This window comes from Macrobrachium nipponense, chromosome 1 (genome assembly GCF_015104395.2).
Source record: "Macrobrachium nipponense isolate FS-2020 chromosome 1, ASM1510439v2, whole genome shotgun sequence".
Lineage (NCBI taxonomy): Eukaryota > Metazoa > Arthropoda > Malacostraca > Decapoda > Palaemonidae > Macrobrachium > Macrobrachium nipponense.
Window position 1 is genome coordinate 155,895,963 of NC_087200.1, and position 20,180 is coordinate 155,916,142.

The 20,180-nt window shown below is 33.5% G+C and overlaps 1 protein-coding gene across 1 annotated transcript in view; it reads left to right on the forward strand.

Annotated features, from left to right (window-relative positions):
* Positions 1–20,180, forward strand: part of LOC135219776 (basement membrane-specific heparan sulfate proteoglycan core protein-like) — a gene marked incomplete in the record, with an annotated part of 1,285,796 nt that overhangs the window by 464,595 nt on the left and 801,021 nt on the right. The window contains 7 exon segments of the mRNA XM_064256828.1: positions 725–844; positions 1,092–1,205; positions 4,476–4,589; positions 7,865–7,978; positions 11,297–11,410; positions 16,435–16,545; positions 17,383–17,493. Coding sequence (XP_064112898.1) covers positions 725–844; positions 1,092–1,205; positions 4,476–4,589; positions 7,865–7,978; positions 11,297–11,410; positions 16,435–16,545; positions 17,383–17,493 — 798 coding nt within the window.

Below are 20,180 nucleotides of genomic sequence, written 5' to 3' on the forward strand. Positions count from 1 at the left end.
GTTCCAGTTAGTTGTTCTTCCATCACAATTATATCTTTTATGTCATTATATCATAAAAGGAAGTGGTTATTACTAATTAAAATTAGTATTGGCTAGTAATTCATAAGTTGATGTCACTGGAATGTTAGAATGATGAAGTTAAGGATTGCTGATTTTGAAAATATATTCCAGAGCCCTTTAACTCTTTAGTTATTCAATGCTGAATAGTTTCAATAATATGTGAGTTGCAAGTTGTTGCATCCAGAGGGGGTTTTGTTTTTCTTTATGCATTGATATAGTATTTTCTATGTTATGTATAACATTGGGGTTTTCAAATTTGTTTGTTGCTCTTGGAATACTGAGATGTATTTTGCAGTGTTAATGTGGCATTTACTGAAGGTATTCAATTCATTGACTTTTCTTGTAGTCTGCAGTTTACTATAGGGATGACCTTAACTGTATGCCTCCTAACAATAAAAAGACATTCACACATGCACACAATCTAGTTTACTGTATCAGTGCTGGATGTTCATCTTTATAGATAAGTGGAACACATTTCTTGGCAAATAGAATATTGCCTAGTTTAATAAAACATGACTGTACACGTATTTGCTTCTCTACTCATGCTACGTGGGTTGTGTATGGAAAGCGCTGTGCATGTATCACATATGACATTTTATAAAAGTTGTTCATTCTGGAGGGCATAGGATATTTGCCCTACTATTGTGCTTTCTTTGCATGATAGCATGTTCTCCTGGGGAGTGGACTTGTCTTGATGGGTCTTGTATACCAGAGGAAAAACGTTGCGATCGTTACTATGATTGCCCTGACTATACCGATGAAGCTGTTTGTCCTCCTACTCCAGGTAGGTCATTTACCATGTTAGTGTGAGTCATGTCATAAGTTGTACATATCTCTTATGTTTGGCATAGTTTGGTTGCACAGTAATAGATTATTATGCTTTTATGTAAATATTTTGATAGGTTTACAATAGCTTTTCTGAATATTATCATGCACTTTATTTGTAATATTTTATATATCACGATCAAATGAGTGCTTCAGCTTCTGAGTGCCTAGTAGAGCTAAAACATTACTAACCATATTGTAAATAGCTTGTAGTCCAGGTGAATGGTCATGCAAAGATGATTCATGCATCCCAGAGGACAGAAGATGTGACGGTCGGTATGACTGCCCTGACTATACAGATGAAGATGATTGTGGTTCAGGTTAGAGTCTAAAACAGTAGAAGTTTTTATATACACTAATGTGATCTTGTTTAACAAAAACATTATATTATGAACATGCAAAAATAATTATGACTCTTTGAATTCTTTTAAAATATAAGTTTAGTCTTTTGTGCTTATTCAGAAAAATGATATAATGCTCTCTTGTAGTTCAGTACATATGACATGTCTTGTGCATCACACATACACACACACTGGAGGCAATGATGATGGCATGTCCAGCTTATGTGGAATTTGAATAAACTTGCCTTTACATACTTTTATCACTGGTGTTTATAGGGCATTCAATTGAGAAATTAAAAGATTTTCTGAAAAATATGGTTATTGAAAAATTGTGCAAAAATTTGTTGTTTGGAAACTGTATTCTGTTTACAGTTGTGCACAATTTGGTTTACAAAATGTATTTTTGTGGGAACTTGGGAGATATTGAATTACCAAGCATACTTATAATCACAGAATGTTTGGAAAGCTGCTTTGCACTAAGTAGAAAATTTAAAATTATTTATACATAATGATAATCATTCAGAGGATTTTTTTGAGACAAATACTGCCTGTCATGCTGAAGATATTTGTAAAACTATATTTTATATAAACATTACAATTCTAATTTTTAAGATTAAAATAAGATTATATTTTAGAAAAAGTGAAAGAGCTTAAATTTTGTGTCTTATATTCAAACTAGTACAGTACCTGGCATAACAGTTTGTTTTGGATCAAGAGTGTTTACTTCATGTCCACATTTACTGAGGATAAAAGACCCTTATCCACAAGTAAGCATCAAGATACTCACATTTCAAACACATATATTTCCAGTTTCACTTACTTTCAAAGAATTTAGGCCAAAAACATCAATCAATTTAACAAATAGCAGAAATTGGACTGTGATCTATGAAAGCAAGGTTGTCAAGTCAAGCATGGGGCACTCTAAGCCACTTAGCATGTAAGGCAGTGAAAAGAGTGTTCGAGTGGTTCAACAACAATAAAGAGATCCAGAAAATGAAAGAGATGAGACAAGCATCTTAAGGTGTAACTGAAAGAAAACTCCAAAGTTGCACTAACAAGTACCAGTTATATGTTTTGGACAACAAGATCAAAGAAAGGAAGCTGGAATAGAGATGCAGTAAAAGGCTAAAAGGGGATGCAGTTAGAAGCTGAAGGAGCACTTAAAACATGCTTGGATAATGCCAGCAGTCCACCAAATGATGTGCAATGGCAACACTACCCCCTATGGGGATCAGAAAGTGGAGACTTGCATGTTTCATATAACTTGGCATATTTTCCCTGTATCCTGTACTGTATGTCAGTCTGATGAACATATTAGTATAGTATTTCCATAAATCCAAGCTATGCTCCCACAGACATCTTGGAAGATGGTGGCAGAGTTTTTTTTTGTTTTGTTTTTTTATTTTTCTTATAAATGACTTCTAAACCACTAAAGTAGAGATATTTTATAAGATTTCAAAGTTATTTCTCATAAAAGCTCAAATTTTCTAATAGGTAAAGTTTTTTTATAGGATGGGAAAAATAAAATTTCTAGTATGTAGAGTCAAAGAATAGAATTTTACATTGTAATACTTTTGTGCTCATTTCAAAAATGTCTTCTTGTTAGAATACATTACGCTATAGTAATGCCATGATTATTCTCTTCAGTAGAATAAAAAAATATATGCATTAAGCAGACTTTACTTTAAAGCTATAGATTGACTTTGCATGGTTAGGGAATAACAGATTTAGCTCTTCTGGTATGGGTGTCATCAGCCCAGTCTTGTTTTTAGATCTCTGAAGCTTTAACAAAGTTCATCAGGAAAAAGAATGGGGAATATCTTGTAATTCAGAAGATTCTAAGGATGGCATGCAATATATTACCTGGCTGAAAGAGCAAAATTTTTTTGATTAGCTATCTGGTCAATCAGCAAACCTCTCAAATGGGCATGTAGTAGACTCTTCAATAATACTACTTAATAAAACTGTGGAGACTTCTTTAGTAGCCATCACTCTCAGGGAGAAATTTCTCTGAAGTTCAGTTGCAGCAGGAGGTAGTTAAATGAAGATCTGTCACAATAAAAATAAAAATTTAGTTTTTTGCTCATGCTATTACTGGGTGTGACATAATATTGGCATTGTAAAAAAAAAAATCCAGACTCCAGCTTCTTCAAACCAACTAGATTTTGAGTGAGGAAATGAAAATATACATTGAGAAGGATACTTATAAAAAGCTATCAGAGCTACTGGGAAAGTTTTTCAAAAATGAAGTTGATCAAAATCAAGTCCATTGAATGAGCTAAGATATTTCACATATAATCAGACTGTGACAAAAATGAAATTAGATAAAGCTTTTCAACCAGCCTCCCTACCAATGGAGTTGCAAAGCAAGACATACAACTTTTGCAGATGTAGGAATGGCAAGGAGACAGCATGGATCTTATAGGGTTAGATTGGTTCACAATATATAGGAAATTAATGCCAGGAATATTAGTGACCATTTTTCAACTTCCCAGGAAGAATATTGACATGATCAAAATGCTGTGCCACTGTGCTCTTTTGATCAAACAAAGATTTTTTTGCAAACAGGCTGATGTTTGTAGGATTTCGATTGTGTCTATATACAAGTTTTTCACTTCAACACTTGATGTACGGTATATATTTATAAGACAAGAATTATTTTGACAGCTGAAGCAAAAAATGATAGAAAGAGGGTGGTAAACACTTCCAAAAGTAATCTCTTCTGCCATCCATCAATTCAAAATCTGCTTAAAGTAAATGTAGACATTGTGTCAATATTTCATACCAAAACATACGGCTGTATGAGGCTTGGGTGTGTATGATTCAAGTGCGCAACTTGTAGCTATCCATCTGTGATTGTTATGGATATGGAATTGAAATTTATTACATTTTAGACAAGATGATAAATCAGAAAACACCAGATAAGTCCAGGAAATTACTTTTTTAACAGATTTTCTTTGTACCATGTTGTATTAAGGGTTGTTGTATTTTCTGTTTTATAGTAAAGGGAATTGAATTTGCTGTAAAAAAGCTAGTAGAATTAAGAATCATTGGAACCCTCATCCATTCTCGGAATTTCTTTTACAAAAAGGGGCCATAAATGGCTTACAGAAAGTATATAAAATTAATTTATTCTTGATTATATATTTTGTTGCTTTTAAGGTTCTTTGGGTTATTGATGGCTTTGGATTTTAACGAATCACAAAGATTTTTTTGGTAACTGACGTTGAAAGTCTTATATCTGTATAGTCTGTGGCCCTAATGAATGGAGTTGCAGAGATGGATCTTGTGTACCTTTGGATGCTCATTGTGATCAAGTTTATCATTGCATTGATCGTTCTGATGAAGAGAATTGTCCTTTATGTAAGTTCTCTGAAATACATTATTGTATGGCTTTATTTTGTTTTGGTTATGCTTCATTGCACATAGAACTTTTCATTTTTCACTTCTTAGATACAAGTTACTGTACTCTGTAATCTGCTTACTTGTAGTTCACTTACACATGCATATAGTATTTACTGAGAAAGTTTAATTGTTTGTTACAACCATTATAAAAATTTTTGCTTTCAGCAAATAGCTGAATTTTGTACTGGATAAAACAAATATTATATGAAAATTCAAATTATTTCACTCATTAAAATTTTTTAGGAAAAGATATGATACATTTTACAAAGGTGATAACTGTCCTACTTTAGGAAGATACTCTGGTATAGCAGTTCTATAAGAATTTAGAATTCTAACTTACTGGTCTGGTTAGATGCCATATTTATAAATGGATACTTTTAATAGATATCTATAGTAAAGAAAAAAATTTATTGGAATTATCTCTCAATTTCTGCATATTTTCTCCAGATCTTTATGTAATGATTTTATTGTTGTATCACCATGAGTGCTGGTAGCAATTTTATCTCTGCTAGTTTTGTAAGCTATCCTAAGTCGATGACATTGATGTTGATAATAAAGAGCAAAGAGCAAGCATGAAACCATAAGGCAAACCATGTGCGTGTGTGTGTTTGTGCACATGAGAGACACAGAGAGATTGAGTACATTTTCCATTATTTTAATTACAGTTACTATAATTTTTGCACCCAGTAATATTTGTGTTGTAGTTGGGTGACTAGTTATATTTTGAAATTTATGATCCAGAATAGAATAAATACAAAAATACAGAAATAAGGATTATTGATCCAAGAATTGTCACTTAGATCATGTTCATAGATACTTGATACTTATCCATTTTTTCCCTTTCTTTCTCTTCAACTCTGGTGTCCCATGGTATTGCGACATCAATGAGTGATACTTTCTTCTTGATTTTGTCAATCAATGTCACGTCTGGTTTACTTGCACGTATCACCCTATCTGTTCTGATACCATTGTCCCAGAGGATCTTTGCCTGATTGTTTTCTGTCACTCTTTCAAGTTGGTGCTTGTACCACTTATTACTGCAAGGTAGCTGGTGTTTCTTGCACAGGCTCCAGTGGAGGCCTTTTGCTACTGAATCATGCCTCTTTTTGTACTGGTTCTGTGCAAGTGCCAGACATTCACTTGCTAAGTGGTTGATGGTTTCATTTTTCGTATTGCACTTCCTACATATGGGAGAGATGTTATTTCCATCTATTGTTCTTTGAACATATCTGGTTCTTAGGGCCTGATCTTATACCGCTGTTGTCATTCCTTCAGTTTCCTTCGTGAGCTCTCCCCTCAGTAGCCATTGCCACATGTCATTACTGGCTAGTTTTTTAGTCTGTCTCATGTATTGTCCGTCCATTGGTTTGTTGTGCCATTCCTATGTTCTGTTTGTCATTCTCCTGTCTGTATATTTCTGGGTCTTTGTCTACTTTTATCAATACTTCCTCCCATGCACTCTTGAACCACTCATCTTCACTGGTTTTCAGATATTGCCCCAGTGCTCTGTTTTCGATGCTTAGTAGTCCTCTCCCTCCTTCCTTTCGTGTTATGTATAGTCTGTCCGTATTTGCTCTTGAGCGTAGTGCTTTGTGTATTGTCATATGTTTCCTGGTTTTCTGATCTATGCTGCGGAGTTCTGCCTTCGTCCATTCCACTATTCCTGCGCTGTATCTGATTACTGGCACTGCCCATGTGTTTATGGCTTTTATCATATTTCAGGCGTTGAGTTTTGACTTGAGTATCGCCTTGAGTCTCTGCATGTATTCTTTCCTGATCGTGTCCTTCATCTCTTGGTGTTTTATATCCCCTCCTTCCATTATTCCGAGGTATTTGTATCCTGTCTCATCTATGTGTTTGATGTTGCTCCCATCTGGTAGCTTTATCCCTTCAGTTCTCGTTACTTTGCCTTTTTGTATGTTGACTAAGGCGCATTTTTCTATTCCAAACTCCATCCTGATGTCCCCAGATACAATCCTTACAGTCTGGATTAGGGTATCTATTTCCTTGATGCTCTTACCATACAGCTTGATGTCGTCCATGAACATCAGATGGTTAATTCTGTTGCCTCTTTTCTTGAGTTGGTACCCAGCATCCATCTTCTGTAGTACTTTTGTCACGGGAAACATGGCTACTACGAAGAGTAGTGGGGACAGTGAGTCGCCCTGGAAGATCCCTCTCCTGATATTAACCTCTGCTAGTCTTATTCCAGAGCTTGTAAGTATTGTATTCCAGTTGCGCATTGTATTTTTGAGGAAGCTGATGGTGTTTTCCTCTGCCCCAGATATTTTCAGGCATTCTATTAGCCATGTGTGTGGTATCATGTTGAAGGCTTTCTTATAGTCTATCCATGCCATGCTTACGTTGGTTTTCCTTCTCCTACTGTTCTTCATTACCATTTTGTCTATCAGGAGCTGGTCTTTTGTGCCCCTACACTTCTTTCTGCAGCCTTTCTGTTGGTGGGGGATGGTGTTTGTCTCCCCTAGGTAATTGTATAGCCTTTCACTGATGATACCTGTTAGTAACTTCCACATTATTGGTAGGCAGGTGATAGGCCTGTAGTTACTGGCTATATTTCCTTTACTCTTGTCTTTTTGTACTAAGGATGTTCTTCCTGTGGTCATCCATTTGGGTGCTTGGTGATTTGAGATACAATGCTGGAGTTGTTCTGCTATTCGTGGGTGTAGGGCCTTGAAGTTTTTGAGCCAGTATCCATGGACTTCATCAGGAGCTGGGGCTTTCCAGTTTGGCATTTTCTTTAGTTGGTGTCTGACTGTGTCTGTCGTGATCTCTGTGAATCTTTGTTTTATTCTCTCTGTTTCTTCTTGGATTATTATTATTATTATTATTATTATTATTATTATTATTATTATTATTATTATTATTATTATTATTATTATTATTATTATTATTATTATTATTATTATTATTTGGTAGTTGAACCAGACCACTGAGTTAAAATGCTTAATTCTCATAGGGCTGCCTTTGCATGGTCAAGCTAAGGGAAATACTGGGGAAAGTTTGGAATGCTTCACCTATCTATTATGATGACAGTCCATACATTGAAATGCAAATCAAGCACACACACCCACAAAAACATGCACACCAACTCATATATGTGTATGTGCACATTTATAGTTTTATTGTGGTATGTATAAATTTTGGGAATGGGAAGGATAGCAACATGAAAACAACGTGCATTACTGATCGCATGCACTTCTGCTTTTGTGTAGTTTGTGATCCTGGTAGGTGGAAGTGTGGTGATGGCACTTGCATACTCTTAGAAAACTACTGCAATGGTGTTCCTGATTGCCCAGATTACAGCGATGAAGAAGGTTGTGTAGAAGGTGAGTCACTTTCATTTAGTTTTTACTTTTTACTGTGTTGGTAATTTTTGTCTTGTTTATTAACAGTAAATCCTATCTGTAGATGAAATGAGTTTTATGAAACTTGTGTATGATTTGTATCACAGATGGATATTATTTTCTGTATATATGGCATTGTGAGTTATTTGAGAAATTAACATTGAAAGTGTAGTCCATGGCTGTACAAGTAAGTAAAGTTTGGTTGCATGTTATGCTACCGTTGCTACAAAGCATTTTATAACAAGTATTCATATTTATTCTATTTATTTGTAGTGATAGGCTTAAATTGAAGTTTGTCGTAGAAATGGATGGAAACAATCAACTTTCATGCTAACGCAATACAAATTACCTTATTGATGTTGACTCTAATTACTGTAAATTTGTAGTTAAACTGTTGACAAATGCAAGAAATATATGACAATACAGTAATGGAAGAAATCTAAATCTGATATTGCTGTGTGTGCTTTGTAATACGATACAATAAGTAAAGATCTTGTGCTGCTTTCGCCCAAGAGATATTATACAATAATGCCACAGTATTAATTAAGAGTACAGATTTGAAATGTAGGTTGGTATTCTGTGTGTGGAAGTTTTATCGTGCAAAAATTAATCAATATAGTGTTGAAACTAACACAAAAAATATAGCTATGTCTGTATTCTGTATTTGTGAGTTCTCCTCAGAAATGCTTCGGCTGCACAGTTGCCCACAGATTTAAAATATGTACTGCAACCATTTTACAGTTCTAGAACTAAATGTACTTATGACACAAAGCCAAGTTTCTTTGTGTTTTACACCCCCACAGCTTATCAGTTTAGTATGGTGAGTGTAGATACAAAGAAATAATACCGAAGATGCCATATAGTATACGTATATGCATATATATATATGTGTGTGTGTGTGTGTATATATATATATATATATTATATATATATATATATATATATAAATTATATATATATATATATATGTATATCATATATATAATTAGAATATATATATATATAATATATATATATAAATATTATATATTATATATAAAATCGGCAAATACCGCAGAAAAATAATAGGTACAAGTGCTTCTGTCCATGAATAAGAATGTCTTATTAAAAGGTGAAGAGGTTCAACTAAAAATTTCTGCCTGTTATTTTTCCTGTGGTATTCACCTATACCATAAAGTCATGTGCATCTACTGTGATTTTTTCAGCATATAATACATATATATATATATATATATATATATATATATATATATATATACATACACATATATATATACGTACACATATATATATATTTATATAGTATATATAGTATATATATATGTATATATATATATATATATATATATATATATATATATATATATATATATATATATATATATATATATATGTTAATGAGGATAGCAAGAAGACTGGAGATCATTTCTTCTTTTTATTTACACCTACGTTTCGGGAATCCTTTACCATCTTCAGGGCTATAAATAGAATTAAATTTTACAATATTAAAAAGCATGCTAAAGTAACCTAATAATCATAAGAAATATCATTAAGCTAAAAGAAAAATAAAAACTACAAAGTGACTTTAAGCTAAAAGTCAATTAAAACACTGAATAACTTAGTAAAATAACAAATCCAAAAGCAAAACAAAAAATAAATATTGAAAAAATAAACAGACAGCGTTCTGCCAGACTTACTGTTAAGAGGTTTGGTTATTAACTGATGGAAAACAGCATAGTCAAAAAAAAGCAAAAATGTTTAGAGGGGAAAAAAAAAAAAAAAAAAAAAGGGGGGAGAGATGAGAGGAGAAGGGAGAGAGAGAGAGAGAGAAAGAGATGAAGAGAGTGACGAAGAGAGAGAGAAGGAGAGAGAGAGAATGTGAGTAATAGGCAGTTCGGCAATATGTAATGGTGTGGAGGTAGCTTGGTTGTTTAAGGTAGGAGACAGTTTCTTGATGTAAAGAGATTCTAAAAGAAGGAGTGAAAGACAATCAGCAGTTTGACAGAGTATTTTGAAATTATTATTCATAATGTCAGCTTTACATGAATTTGAATGGTTCCTTATAGCCAAAAATTCTTTTGATTTTAATTTTAATTTTTGATTTTGATTCTCCCTCCCCCTCTTTTCTTTTCTTTTTTTTATTACTCTAACATCGCCTTTTGACTATGCTGTTTTCCATCAGTTAATAACCAAACCTCTTAACAGTAATTCTGGCAGAACGCGGTCTTTGTTTATTTTTTCAATATTTACTTTTTGTTTTGCTTTTGGATCTGTTATTTTACCAAGTTATTCTGTGTTTTAATTTACTTTTAGCTTAAAGTCACTTTGTAGTTTTTATTTTTCTTTTAGTTTAATGACAAACTATATTTCTTATGATTATTAGATTATTTTAGCATACTCTTTAATATTGTAAAAATCAATTCTATTTATAGCCCTGAAGATGGGAAAGGATTCCCAAAACGTAGGTGTAAATAAAAAGAAGAAATGATCTCCAGTCTTCTCGCTGCACTTTTCATGATTAAACTTAAGCTCTCCAGGAGTGAAAATCTTACAAGTTATATATATTTATATATTAGAAAGAAATTTGTACCAAGCTTTCGTCCTTTAAAGTGACATTGTCGAGGCGCAAATGATATATACTAGTTGAAAAGAAAGTGACAAGGTAAACAAAAAGATCAAGAATATCAGATGGTTAATTGTCAAAAGGGTAAAACTCAAAGAGATATTCCAGGATAATAGAAGATCAACAGTCACAAAGTAAAACAGACTTAACCATAAGAGAAACGAAAGTTTAGCCATACAAAGTCCAATAACATGTATACAACTGAATATGTTAATTTTGTTGCTTATATTTATCTTCAACTTTTTTAAATTATGAAGGCATCAAGTTTAAACAAACCAAGACTTAAATTTAGAACATTTCCATTATTTGATTTGATGAAACAAGATTCAGTATTCCTTTTAACTGTGCCACTACCCAGCATTAAGGATCTTGCCTGACTCCAGATAATAGGAACGATCAAATCTCTCGTATGTACAAATAATGCATTCGATATTTGACCTGTTCTCACTGAATGTTGGTGCTGTTTGATTCAATGCGAAAGTGATTTTCCAGTTTGTCCGTAATATATTTTATCACACATTCTACAAGGAATTACTACATATATGCAGCCAGTATATGAACGTGGGTCTTTTTCTTTTTTTTTCTTTAGATCACCTTATTTTTTTATGGTGAAATTGGCTTTGGTTAATGTCAAATGTTTGAAACATTATGGTTGACAGAAATTTTACTTACTTTAGAATGTAGGTCTGATGAATGGAGATGCTTAGATGGAACTTGTATACGGCAAGAAAATCATTGTGATGGATCACCGCATTGTTTAGATCGCTCTGATGAGGAGAATTGTGCAGGATGTAAGTAGGCATAGGTAATAATTAGAATTTAGAGTTAGAGTGACATGTTTCATATTCGTCCAAAATTAAAATGGAGGATGTATTTTCTAAGGCCAAGATTAGTGCTGCCATTTTTAAGCTGTCAAATCATATTACAACTATGTATACGGTATTGGGAATGCTGACTATAGTTTTAAAGAAGATAGATTTATTTATGCCACCATTAAGAAATAGCTAACCTGAAGGTGTCATTTCATTTGAGTAAATTTAAGCAAGATCAAAAAGAAATAAAATTGTTTATATAACTTTCATATGGATAAGTAATTGTAACTGTGGTGGATTGTGGTAATCTCAGTAGACAGGTAAATTTCAAGGAAAGAAAGATTAAAGTACATAGTGAAAGTGAGCAGAAAGACTAAAAAACAATAAAATTCAGTCAAACTTTAGAATTAAAATTAAACATTAAGAAGTGATAAAGAAACATAGTGGTTAAATTACGTACTTTGAAAAAGACTGCCATTAGGGTTTGAGGCTGGCATATTTAATCTAATATACAGTCCAAATTTGTAACTACGTAATTTGCTGAATGGTAAGATTTTTAATCTTTGAACTTGTACATATATTCTAATCTGCATTTGGAACAAGTAAATTTGCAAACAATCAGTGGGCACAGACCACTCTGTAATACCTCTTTATAACTGAAGCGTTATTTTTATAATTGTTATTTAATAAATACTAGTTTGTGTTAAATGTAGTTGGAACAATTCTTGTCAGATCTTGACATAATATTTGGTTAAATCTTTTATTTGTTTAGTTGGTTTGTATACATTGATCAGAAATTTATGCATGTCACAACTAATTATTGTCGCTAGAGCCATCAGATTTTTTTTCAAAACATAACTAAAAACTCTGCTTCTTAAGAAAATGATTAGTAATTGGAAAATTAATGCTTTATGTGCAAGGGTGGTAATACTGTTTCGTTTGAAAACCAAGTCACTTGAAGATAAATTTTTTTTTATATGTATAGACATGTTTAAGAATTTTTTTCTATTAGCAAATCAGCTTTGAAATAAACATGTCTGACCAGAAAACTTACCATTATAGGCATTTTGTGTTAATTGTAGTTTTTCAAGTGGCTGTTTTGGGCAATGTAAAAGAATTGCCAATATTGCACTGGTTCATTGAGAGTATAGCTTATCATCCAACTAATCTTTATTTCATGAGAAGTAGAATTTCTTAATGTTGAATATAAACCAAATGAACAAAATAGTGTCCCTGAAAGAAATGTATTATATGGTACTTAGGTTCCTTATTGTACGTATATCTGAAAATGTTAACCAAATATTATATAAAGGACTGAGGAAGCTGGCCAGTATATATATATTCAGTATATAATATATATATATATATATATATATATGATATATAATATTATATATATATATATATATATATATATATATATAATATATATATAATATATATATAATATATATATACATGTAATAGTATGTAGAATATATATATATACTAATATATATATATATATATATATATATTATATATATATATATATCATGTACTGTATGTATGTATTTAAATATATATATATATAATATATATTCTATATATAAAATTATATACATATATATATATATATATATCATATACATACATATTATATGTATATATATATATATATACATAAGACAGTGGACCACCCGTATTCATTCGCGTTCTCCGGATTCACGGACTCACACATTCGCGGATTTCTCTCGGGAACGTTTCCCCGACATTATTCGCGGAAAATTCGCGCATTCGCGGTATTTTTCTATGAGAAATATCCACAAAATTCCTGGTTTTTGTGATCATTTCATCTAATAAAATGCACTTTTTGTGATGAAACTATTAAAAAAACCAAGTATGAAAATTTGTAGTGGTTTTTCTTAAGTTTTAACTAACAAAATAGGCTGTTTTTAGCGATTTTATGGGGGTTCCAAATATTCGCGGATTCTAACTATTGATGGGGGGGGGTCTGGTACGCATCCCCCGCGCAATACGGGGGTGGGGGGAACACTGTATATATATATATATATATATATATCATATATATATATATATATATATATATATATATTATATATATATGTGTAATATTATATATACCGTATATATAATATATATATATATATATATATCTAGATATATATATATATATATATATATATATATATATATATATATATATATATAAAATAAGTATGGAATAAAAACATATCATATTTGATGGCATATAAGACCACCCCTCAGTGTCAGAAACAAATATTAAAAGAAAATTTGTGTTTAGATGTAAGGATTTAATGTTTTTGAAACATGTAGCAACACGTAACTGAAAATCTTGGGCAAAACCTACAAATAGCACAGAAGGGAATATTTTTTATTAAGTACTGTAATTTACAAGAGGAAACAAGCAGAATAGGTCCCTGGGCCTGGAAAGCAGGGTCTGGCAAACAGGCCGACCTGACTCCACCATACATATGAATGATAATACATACAAACACATCCTTGATAAGTTGGGGAGGCTGTTGGGAGGATTGTCTGTTAGGGGAAGATGGTCACCTGCTCAGAGGAAGTGTCATACCTGCTTCCTGGTGCTGTTGACTGTCTTTCAAATTGAAACCTCTAAAGGGGACTCTGATTTTGTTCATTCTAGACAATATTACTGCAATGTCTTATGTAAAGAGGTTAGGATCATGCTGAGCTCTTCTCAAGTCAGTGATTGCTAACATGCTTCCACAATTTGGAAGTGGACTGGTTTCCCACATGCGAGAACCATCAACTTCTGGTGCATGTGTCTCTGAACCTGGGCATTCAGTCAATAATAAGAGATGCATTCTTACAAAACTGGAAGAAATGGAGGACATATACCTTTTTCTTTCATTCCCAAGTTCAATCTACTAGCTTTCAATGGAAGTGCTTGCATAGCAATCCAAATAGTAATTGGTTCCTTATTTCTTCAACAAGAGGCAAAGAATAAATTCCATTGCTGTCTGTTTTTCAATCCCTGTCAGAAGAAAGGTAAGTCATCTGCACAGCCTCATTTCTGAGCCGTGACCTTCTTGTGGAATTTTAAACCAGTATACCAAACTCAAGGACAAAAAAGCAACTAGGTGGGAAGGAGAGCACAAGCAACTACTCTCCAAGGTGGTCAAAGAAAGACTGTTGCGTCACGAGATTCTATGCCTGGTCAATGTCCAGCTTCCTCCTTGTATACGTAGTTCCTCGTTGGATGACTGGTTTTTGCACTCGCCTACCAATCTGGTGGTCCAAAGTTTGATTCTCGGATCTGCCAATGCGGAATCAGAGATATTTATTTCTGGTGATATAAATTTGTTTCTCGATATAATGTAGTTCGGATTCCACTATAAACTGTAGGTCCCTATGCTAGGGAACCAGTTAGTTCCTAGCCACGTAAAAATGTCTTATCCTTAGGGCCAGCCCTAGGAGAGCTGTTTATCAGCTCAGTGGTCTGGTTAAACTAAGATATACGTAACTTAACCTCGCATATGTATGAGTTACCAGATGCCACAGATTCCTTGCTTGACAATCTTTGGTTGTTTTTAAGTGGTTTCCCCCGCTGGCATAAGAAGATTATCCTGCTGTTCAGACCACAGGTTTATTAGCTATGAAAAATACAAATTGACTAAAAAATTGTCCTTTTTCATACCTAGGAAAAATAAAACTTACTTTAAGAATTTGGCAAGGGGGGGGGGGTTAGAATTAGTCTAATATGCTATCAAATAAGTAACTCAATTGTTAAGAAATCTTTCTGGTTGCTTGTTATCCGCTGATTGTTTATAAAATACATGTTCCAAATACAGTTTGAAATTTATATAGCTTCTAGGATTGAGAATCTTTCCTTTCAAATTTATCAAACTAGAGCTGTCAGTGCAGTGCATGAACAGCCACGTCACAGGAGACCTCTCCTGCCAACAATAACAGGTTACTTTGAAAATTTGTGTAATGTGCCCATAAGTGGAGATGATCTTAAAGTGCTGTACTAATAAGGCAGTCCCCGCCTTACGACGGGTTCAACTTACAACATTCTGAGGTTACAACGCTTTTCAATTATATTTATCAGAAATTATTTCCAGGTTTACAACGCATGTTCCAGGGTTACGACACTTACAACACTGACCTGGCAGAAGAAATATGACTCCATAAATGCAAAATAGTCAATGAAAAATGTGAAATAAGAATGTAGTTTACATAGTTTTTAATTCACCCAAAAGCATTAAAAGTAAGGTTTTCTTAGGATTTTTGACGATGTTCCAGCCAACGACGATTTTCGGCTTACAATGCATCTCAGGAATGGAACCCCTGTCGTAACCCAGGGACTGCCTTATCAACTACCAGTTTGCAAGAACTCATAATTTTGTTATATCTATATATTTTGATTAGATTAAATGGGTCATCCTTGAATCTTAGTGGCAACCCATTTCCACTGCGCATACTGTAAATATATTTCTTATATCCTCCCAGAATTTTTTTGTAGATTTTGATATTGTATTTTCTTATGTGTGTGGGTTTTTTTTTTTTTTATAAAGTTTTATATGTCCATGGCTTTCTGCACATTTTAGCTGAATTTCAAAATGGCTCCAGAGTACCAACGAAACTTCAAAATAAAGAATTTAAACTGTATATTTGTTTAATGTTAGCTTAGGCATTATAAATAACCATTTATATTATCATTGATTAATATTTAAGGTATACTGTTACCCAGTTTAGTAAGTGGAAATTTGTAGCTTTCATAGGGCTAGCCTGTAATGTTAGAGGAATGTCTTTAATGAAGTAGAAACATATAGCATTGAAGAACCACTAAACAACACAAACATATAGATCATGCAAACGAGTATGTACAGTATGTTATAGATTCATACAGAAAACTAATCTTACTTGCATATGTATACATAAAGTGTGATACAATGATAAGACCCCCTGGGCTGATCTGTAAGTTGAGGCATATATTAATTTTTTTATTTTAGCATGTGGACCTAGTGAATGGACATGTAGAGATAAGTCTTGTATACCATTACAAGCAAGGTGTGATAGTCAGTATGACTGCAGAGACTATTCAGATGAAGAAAACTGCCCAGGTAAGACCAGAAATTTTTTCAACATGCCAAAGTTAGTACTGTTAGGGTTAGGTGAGAGCAACAGTGATGGACTTGGTGAGAGCAACATGCGGTGTATGACAAAGTCTTGTTGGCAGGCATGTCTCAAACTTTGGAATATACGATTTACATTTTAATCACATGTTCACTGTTTAATATTTAATTTAGTTTAACATACATGTCTGATACTGCAAAGTAAGGGTAAAATTATTTTTTTGTCAGTGTGTTGCTGCTAACATTCCATAATTACTTCATAGTGTTTGGTGTTCAAACAGTCCATCACTCCTTTGCATGACAATTGATCCCATTTCTTATTTGATGATTTATAATGTAAAACGTAATTCTTCATTGGTATTTTAATTTTGTTTGGGAAAGCATATCAGTTTTGGATTTTCATGTACATCACACTAGGTGAAGAGTGTCAGGAAGGGTATCACTGGAACTTGGGGATTTATTAATAAATGAAAAATCCAGATTTTTTTTCTTGCCATAAAATTGGAGCCATCAGTATTGTAGTCCTGTGAATTTAAATAAGGAAACCTTTTTGCTTCGAATATCTAAAACACTGGAAGTGACTTAGTTACAGTACTCTGTCAGTATTTCTGAAAAGATTGTTAAAATACCATTGAAAAAGAACAGGAGTTAAGTTCATTCATTAAGATTTTCAGAAATCGAGTTATAAGTAGTTTATACTCATAGTGCATTCACTTTATTAAGTCATCAGATAGGAATTTTGATTGGTAAAAGTCAGTGGATTGGCTCAGTAGGATACTAAGATTAAACAGCTAACATATTGCATGCAATAACCTTCTGTCATAGCTTGTGGACCTGATGAATGGAGGTGTAGTGATGGGTCTTGTATACCAGCACAAGGAAGGTGTGATAGGCAGTATGACTGTAGAGACTATTCAGATGAGGATAACTGCTCAGGTAAGGGTCAGAATTGTCTTACATACCCTAAACCTAACATAATAACGCTCTTAATAGTTTTGACTGATTATGTCTTACTTACCTTTTTAATCATATTCACATATTGTCACTTCTTCAACTCTCTGGTTACTAGTTCATGCTTACACATATTTAATATACATTATATTAAGATACATATCTACATAAGCATAAGTGTGTAAAATATGTACTATATACTGTACATATAATAGTCCCCCTATACTGTTGAGATGCAGACTGAAGGACTTCCCAAGTATGTGAATTGGCAGGCCTTAAGATAGTAATGTATTTTAGCACTACAGAATTAGAGTATTCAAGAAATTTTAAGAAGCTATCACTTCTCTGAAATTATTGATATTTTCATTTTTCATTTAAAAATTATTAATTCTTTTACATAACGACAAATAAGTAGAAAATAGTCTTGAAATTTTTGTGATCTTATGTTTCATATTCCATATGGCTGAAGGCACACATGTGCACACACACACACACACACACATACACTTGCGCACAGAATTGGGTAAAGTACTATACTTATACTGTATGTGCTTTATGCCTGGTTCTGCACAACAAGTATTGGAGAAAATTTATTTTCAAGTTTATTTTGGAGGGGCCTGAACTGTCATTAATAAGTTTAATGTTTTCTAGACCAGTATTACGACATAATTAAATTAATTTATTGTATAAAAGAAATCGAGTAAAATAACTTGGATGGATAACTCTTTTCAATCTAAAAGGTTGGAGACCTAATGAGTGGAGATATTTAGATGGAACATGTATATCACAAGAATACAGTGTGGTAAATTTCCACAGTGCTTAAAATTTTCGTATGAGAACTATGGGAGGCCTAGAAGTATGTTGAAACAGGGATTAAAACCACATCTTTCAAGTGGAGAATTAGCTTTCACATATAGCAGAAAAGATGAATGAATGTAGTTGGAAGGTTAGTCATATGGTGGTACTAGTGAGATGGCTTGGGATCCAGGAAGGTGCCCAGCATGTAAACCACCATTCGATCTTTTAACTATATTGTGTTAGCCACTTGTGCTTTAACTCGGCTGAATTAGGGTAACTGAGTTTACATTCTTTTGTTTCTTTTTCTTTTTTGCTTGATTAATTTATATTTTGTTTTCTTTTATTTCTTGTTGCTAGTTTTTATCTCATGTAGAATAAACAAGAGCAAGATAGATGTGAGAGTCTGGGATAGCCTTGTGGCCACTTCATGTCTTTTTCTTCTGTAGATTCACAAAAGTATTGTTTTTGTTGTTGAGATAAAGTCTGCGCCAAATTACCCCATGTGAGGAATAAATTGGGATTCCTCTCAATGGGGAAGGTTTTGTAGGAGGAAAAGGTTGGTCAAATGTGTTCACCTTCTTAATTGGGGAGTTTTACCCCACTGATGAAATTGGTGGATTCTCTAGGCTCTTTTTCTCTGCCACCTTCAATTCCCCCACCATCATTCAGAAGTGCATCTTGCAAATCAAGAATTGACTCTCCCCACCAAAGAAAGTTTACTATTCTTTGTCTGATAATGGAGATGATTTGTTGTCTTTTAATTATAATAAGAAAATTTGGCTCAAACTGAATGCTCCAAGAAACCTACCCTTCTCTGCTTCTCTCAGTAGTTCCTGTTAATGAAAGACAAGGAGGAATATTACCATTTCTTTTCATCACAAAGCACACTTTGCTATTTAATGGTCAGAACTTGTAAAGGAAAGTAATACCTATAGAGGTTAACTCATAAAGAGGAAGAACAACTCCAAAATGATTGCATCAGTCCTTGGCTCATCCAATGCCTACAGTTACTAGGCAGTGTGACCAGTTACTTGATGTTCTGTGTGGAAATCTTTCTCCAAATAAGCTTAGGAGGTCCCTGGTTATCAGTGGACTTGGTTAATGACGATCCGTTATGATGACGCTTGTGTAGTGCCATAAAATTGGTGATTTATTGCGCCATAATGCACTGAGGTCCGTTTATCAGCTCCATAAGACTCAGATAATAGTTTTGGTGCTATAACATACCACATAGGTGCCATTAACCGGCTATCAGCACCATTAACCGGATATTGATGCCATAAACACCATAAATCGTCAAGTTTCAGTTAATGACAGTTTTCACTTATCAGCACACCACCTAGAACGGAACCCACACTGATAACCTGGGACTGTCTGCACCTTTTTAGTAGTTTTCCTTACAAGTTCTGATCATTAGACTGTGAGTGTGCTTGGTGATAAAAGGAAATGGTAATGCTCCTCCTTTTCTTCTCTTTCTTAGTCATTGTCATGTTCATTGTCATCTTCTTGCTCTTAACAATGGCCTAGTGGGTACAAGAGAATGAAGAGTAAATCTAGCTCTCTTAGGAAGTCTGCGTGGTCTTTTCAATTCAGGGAGCTTAGCCATGACAGAAGATTTATAGGCATTGATCATTGCATAAACATCACTCTCACACTTGCTCCATTGGACAAAAGAGAAGGAATCATTCCTTGTTTTGTGATCACACTCTCTTTCTATCTCTTCATGCTCAGCCTTCTGATAGGGTATAGGGGAATATTGTCACCCGTTCCCACCTGACTCCTCAAGGGAGTTGTGTGGGAAACGGTGAGCTTCTTAGTAATCCAGCTTATGACAAGTTCCAGTGAGGAGGACATGCTGACTACAGAAGTGAGAG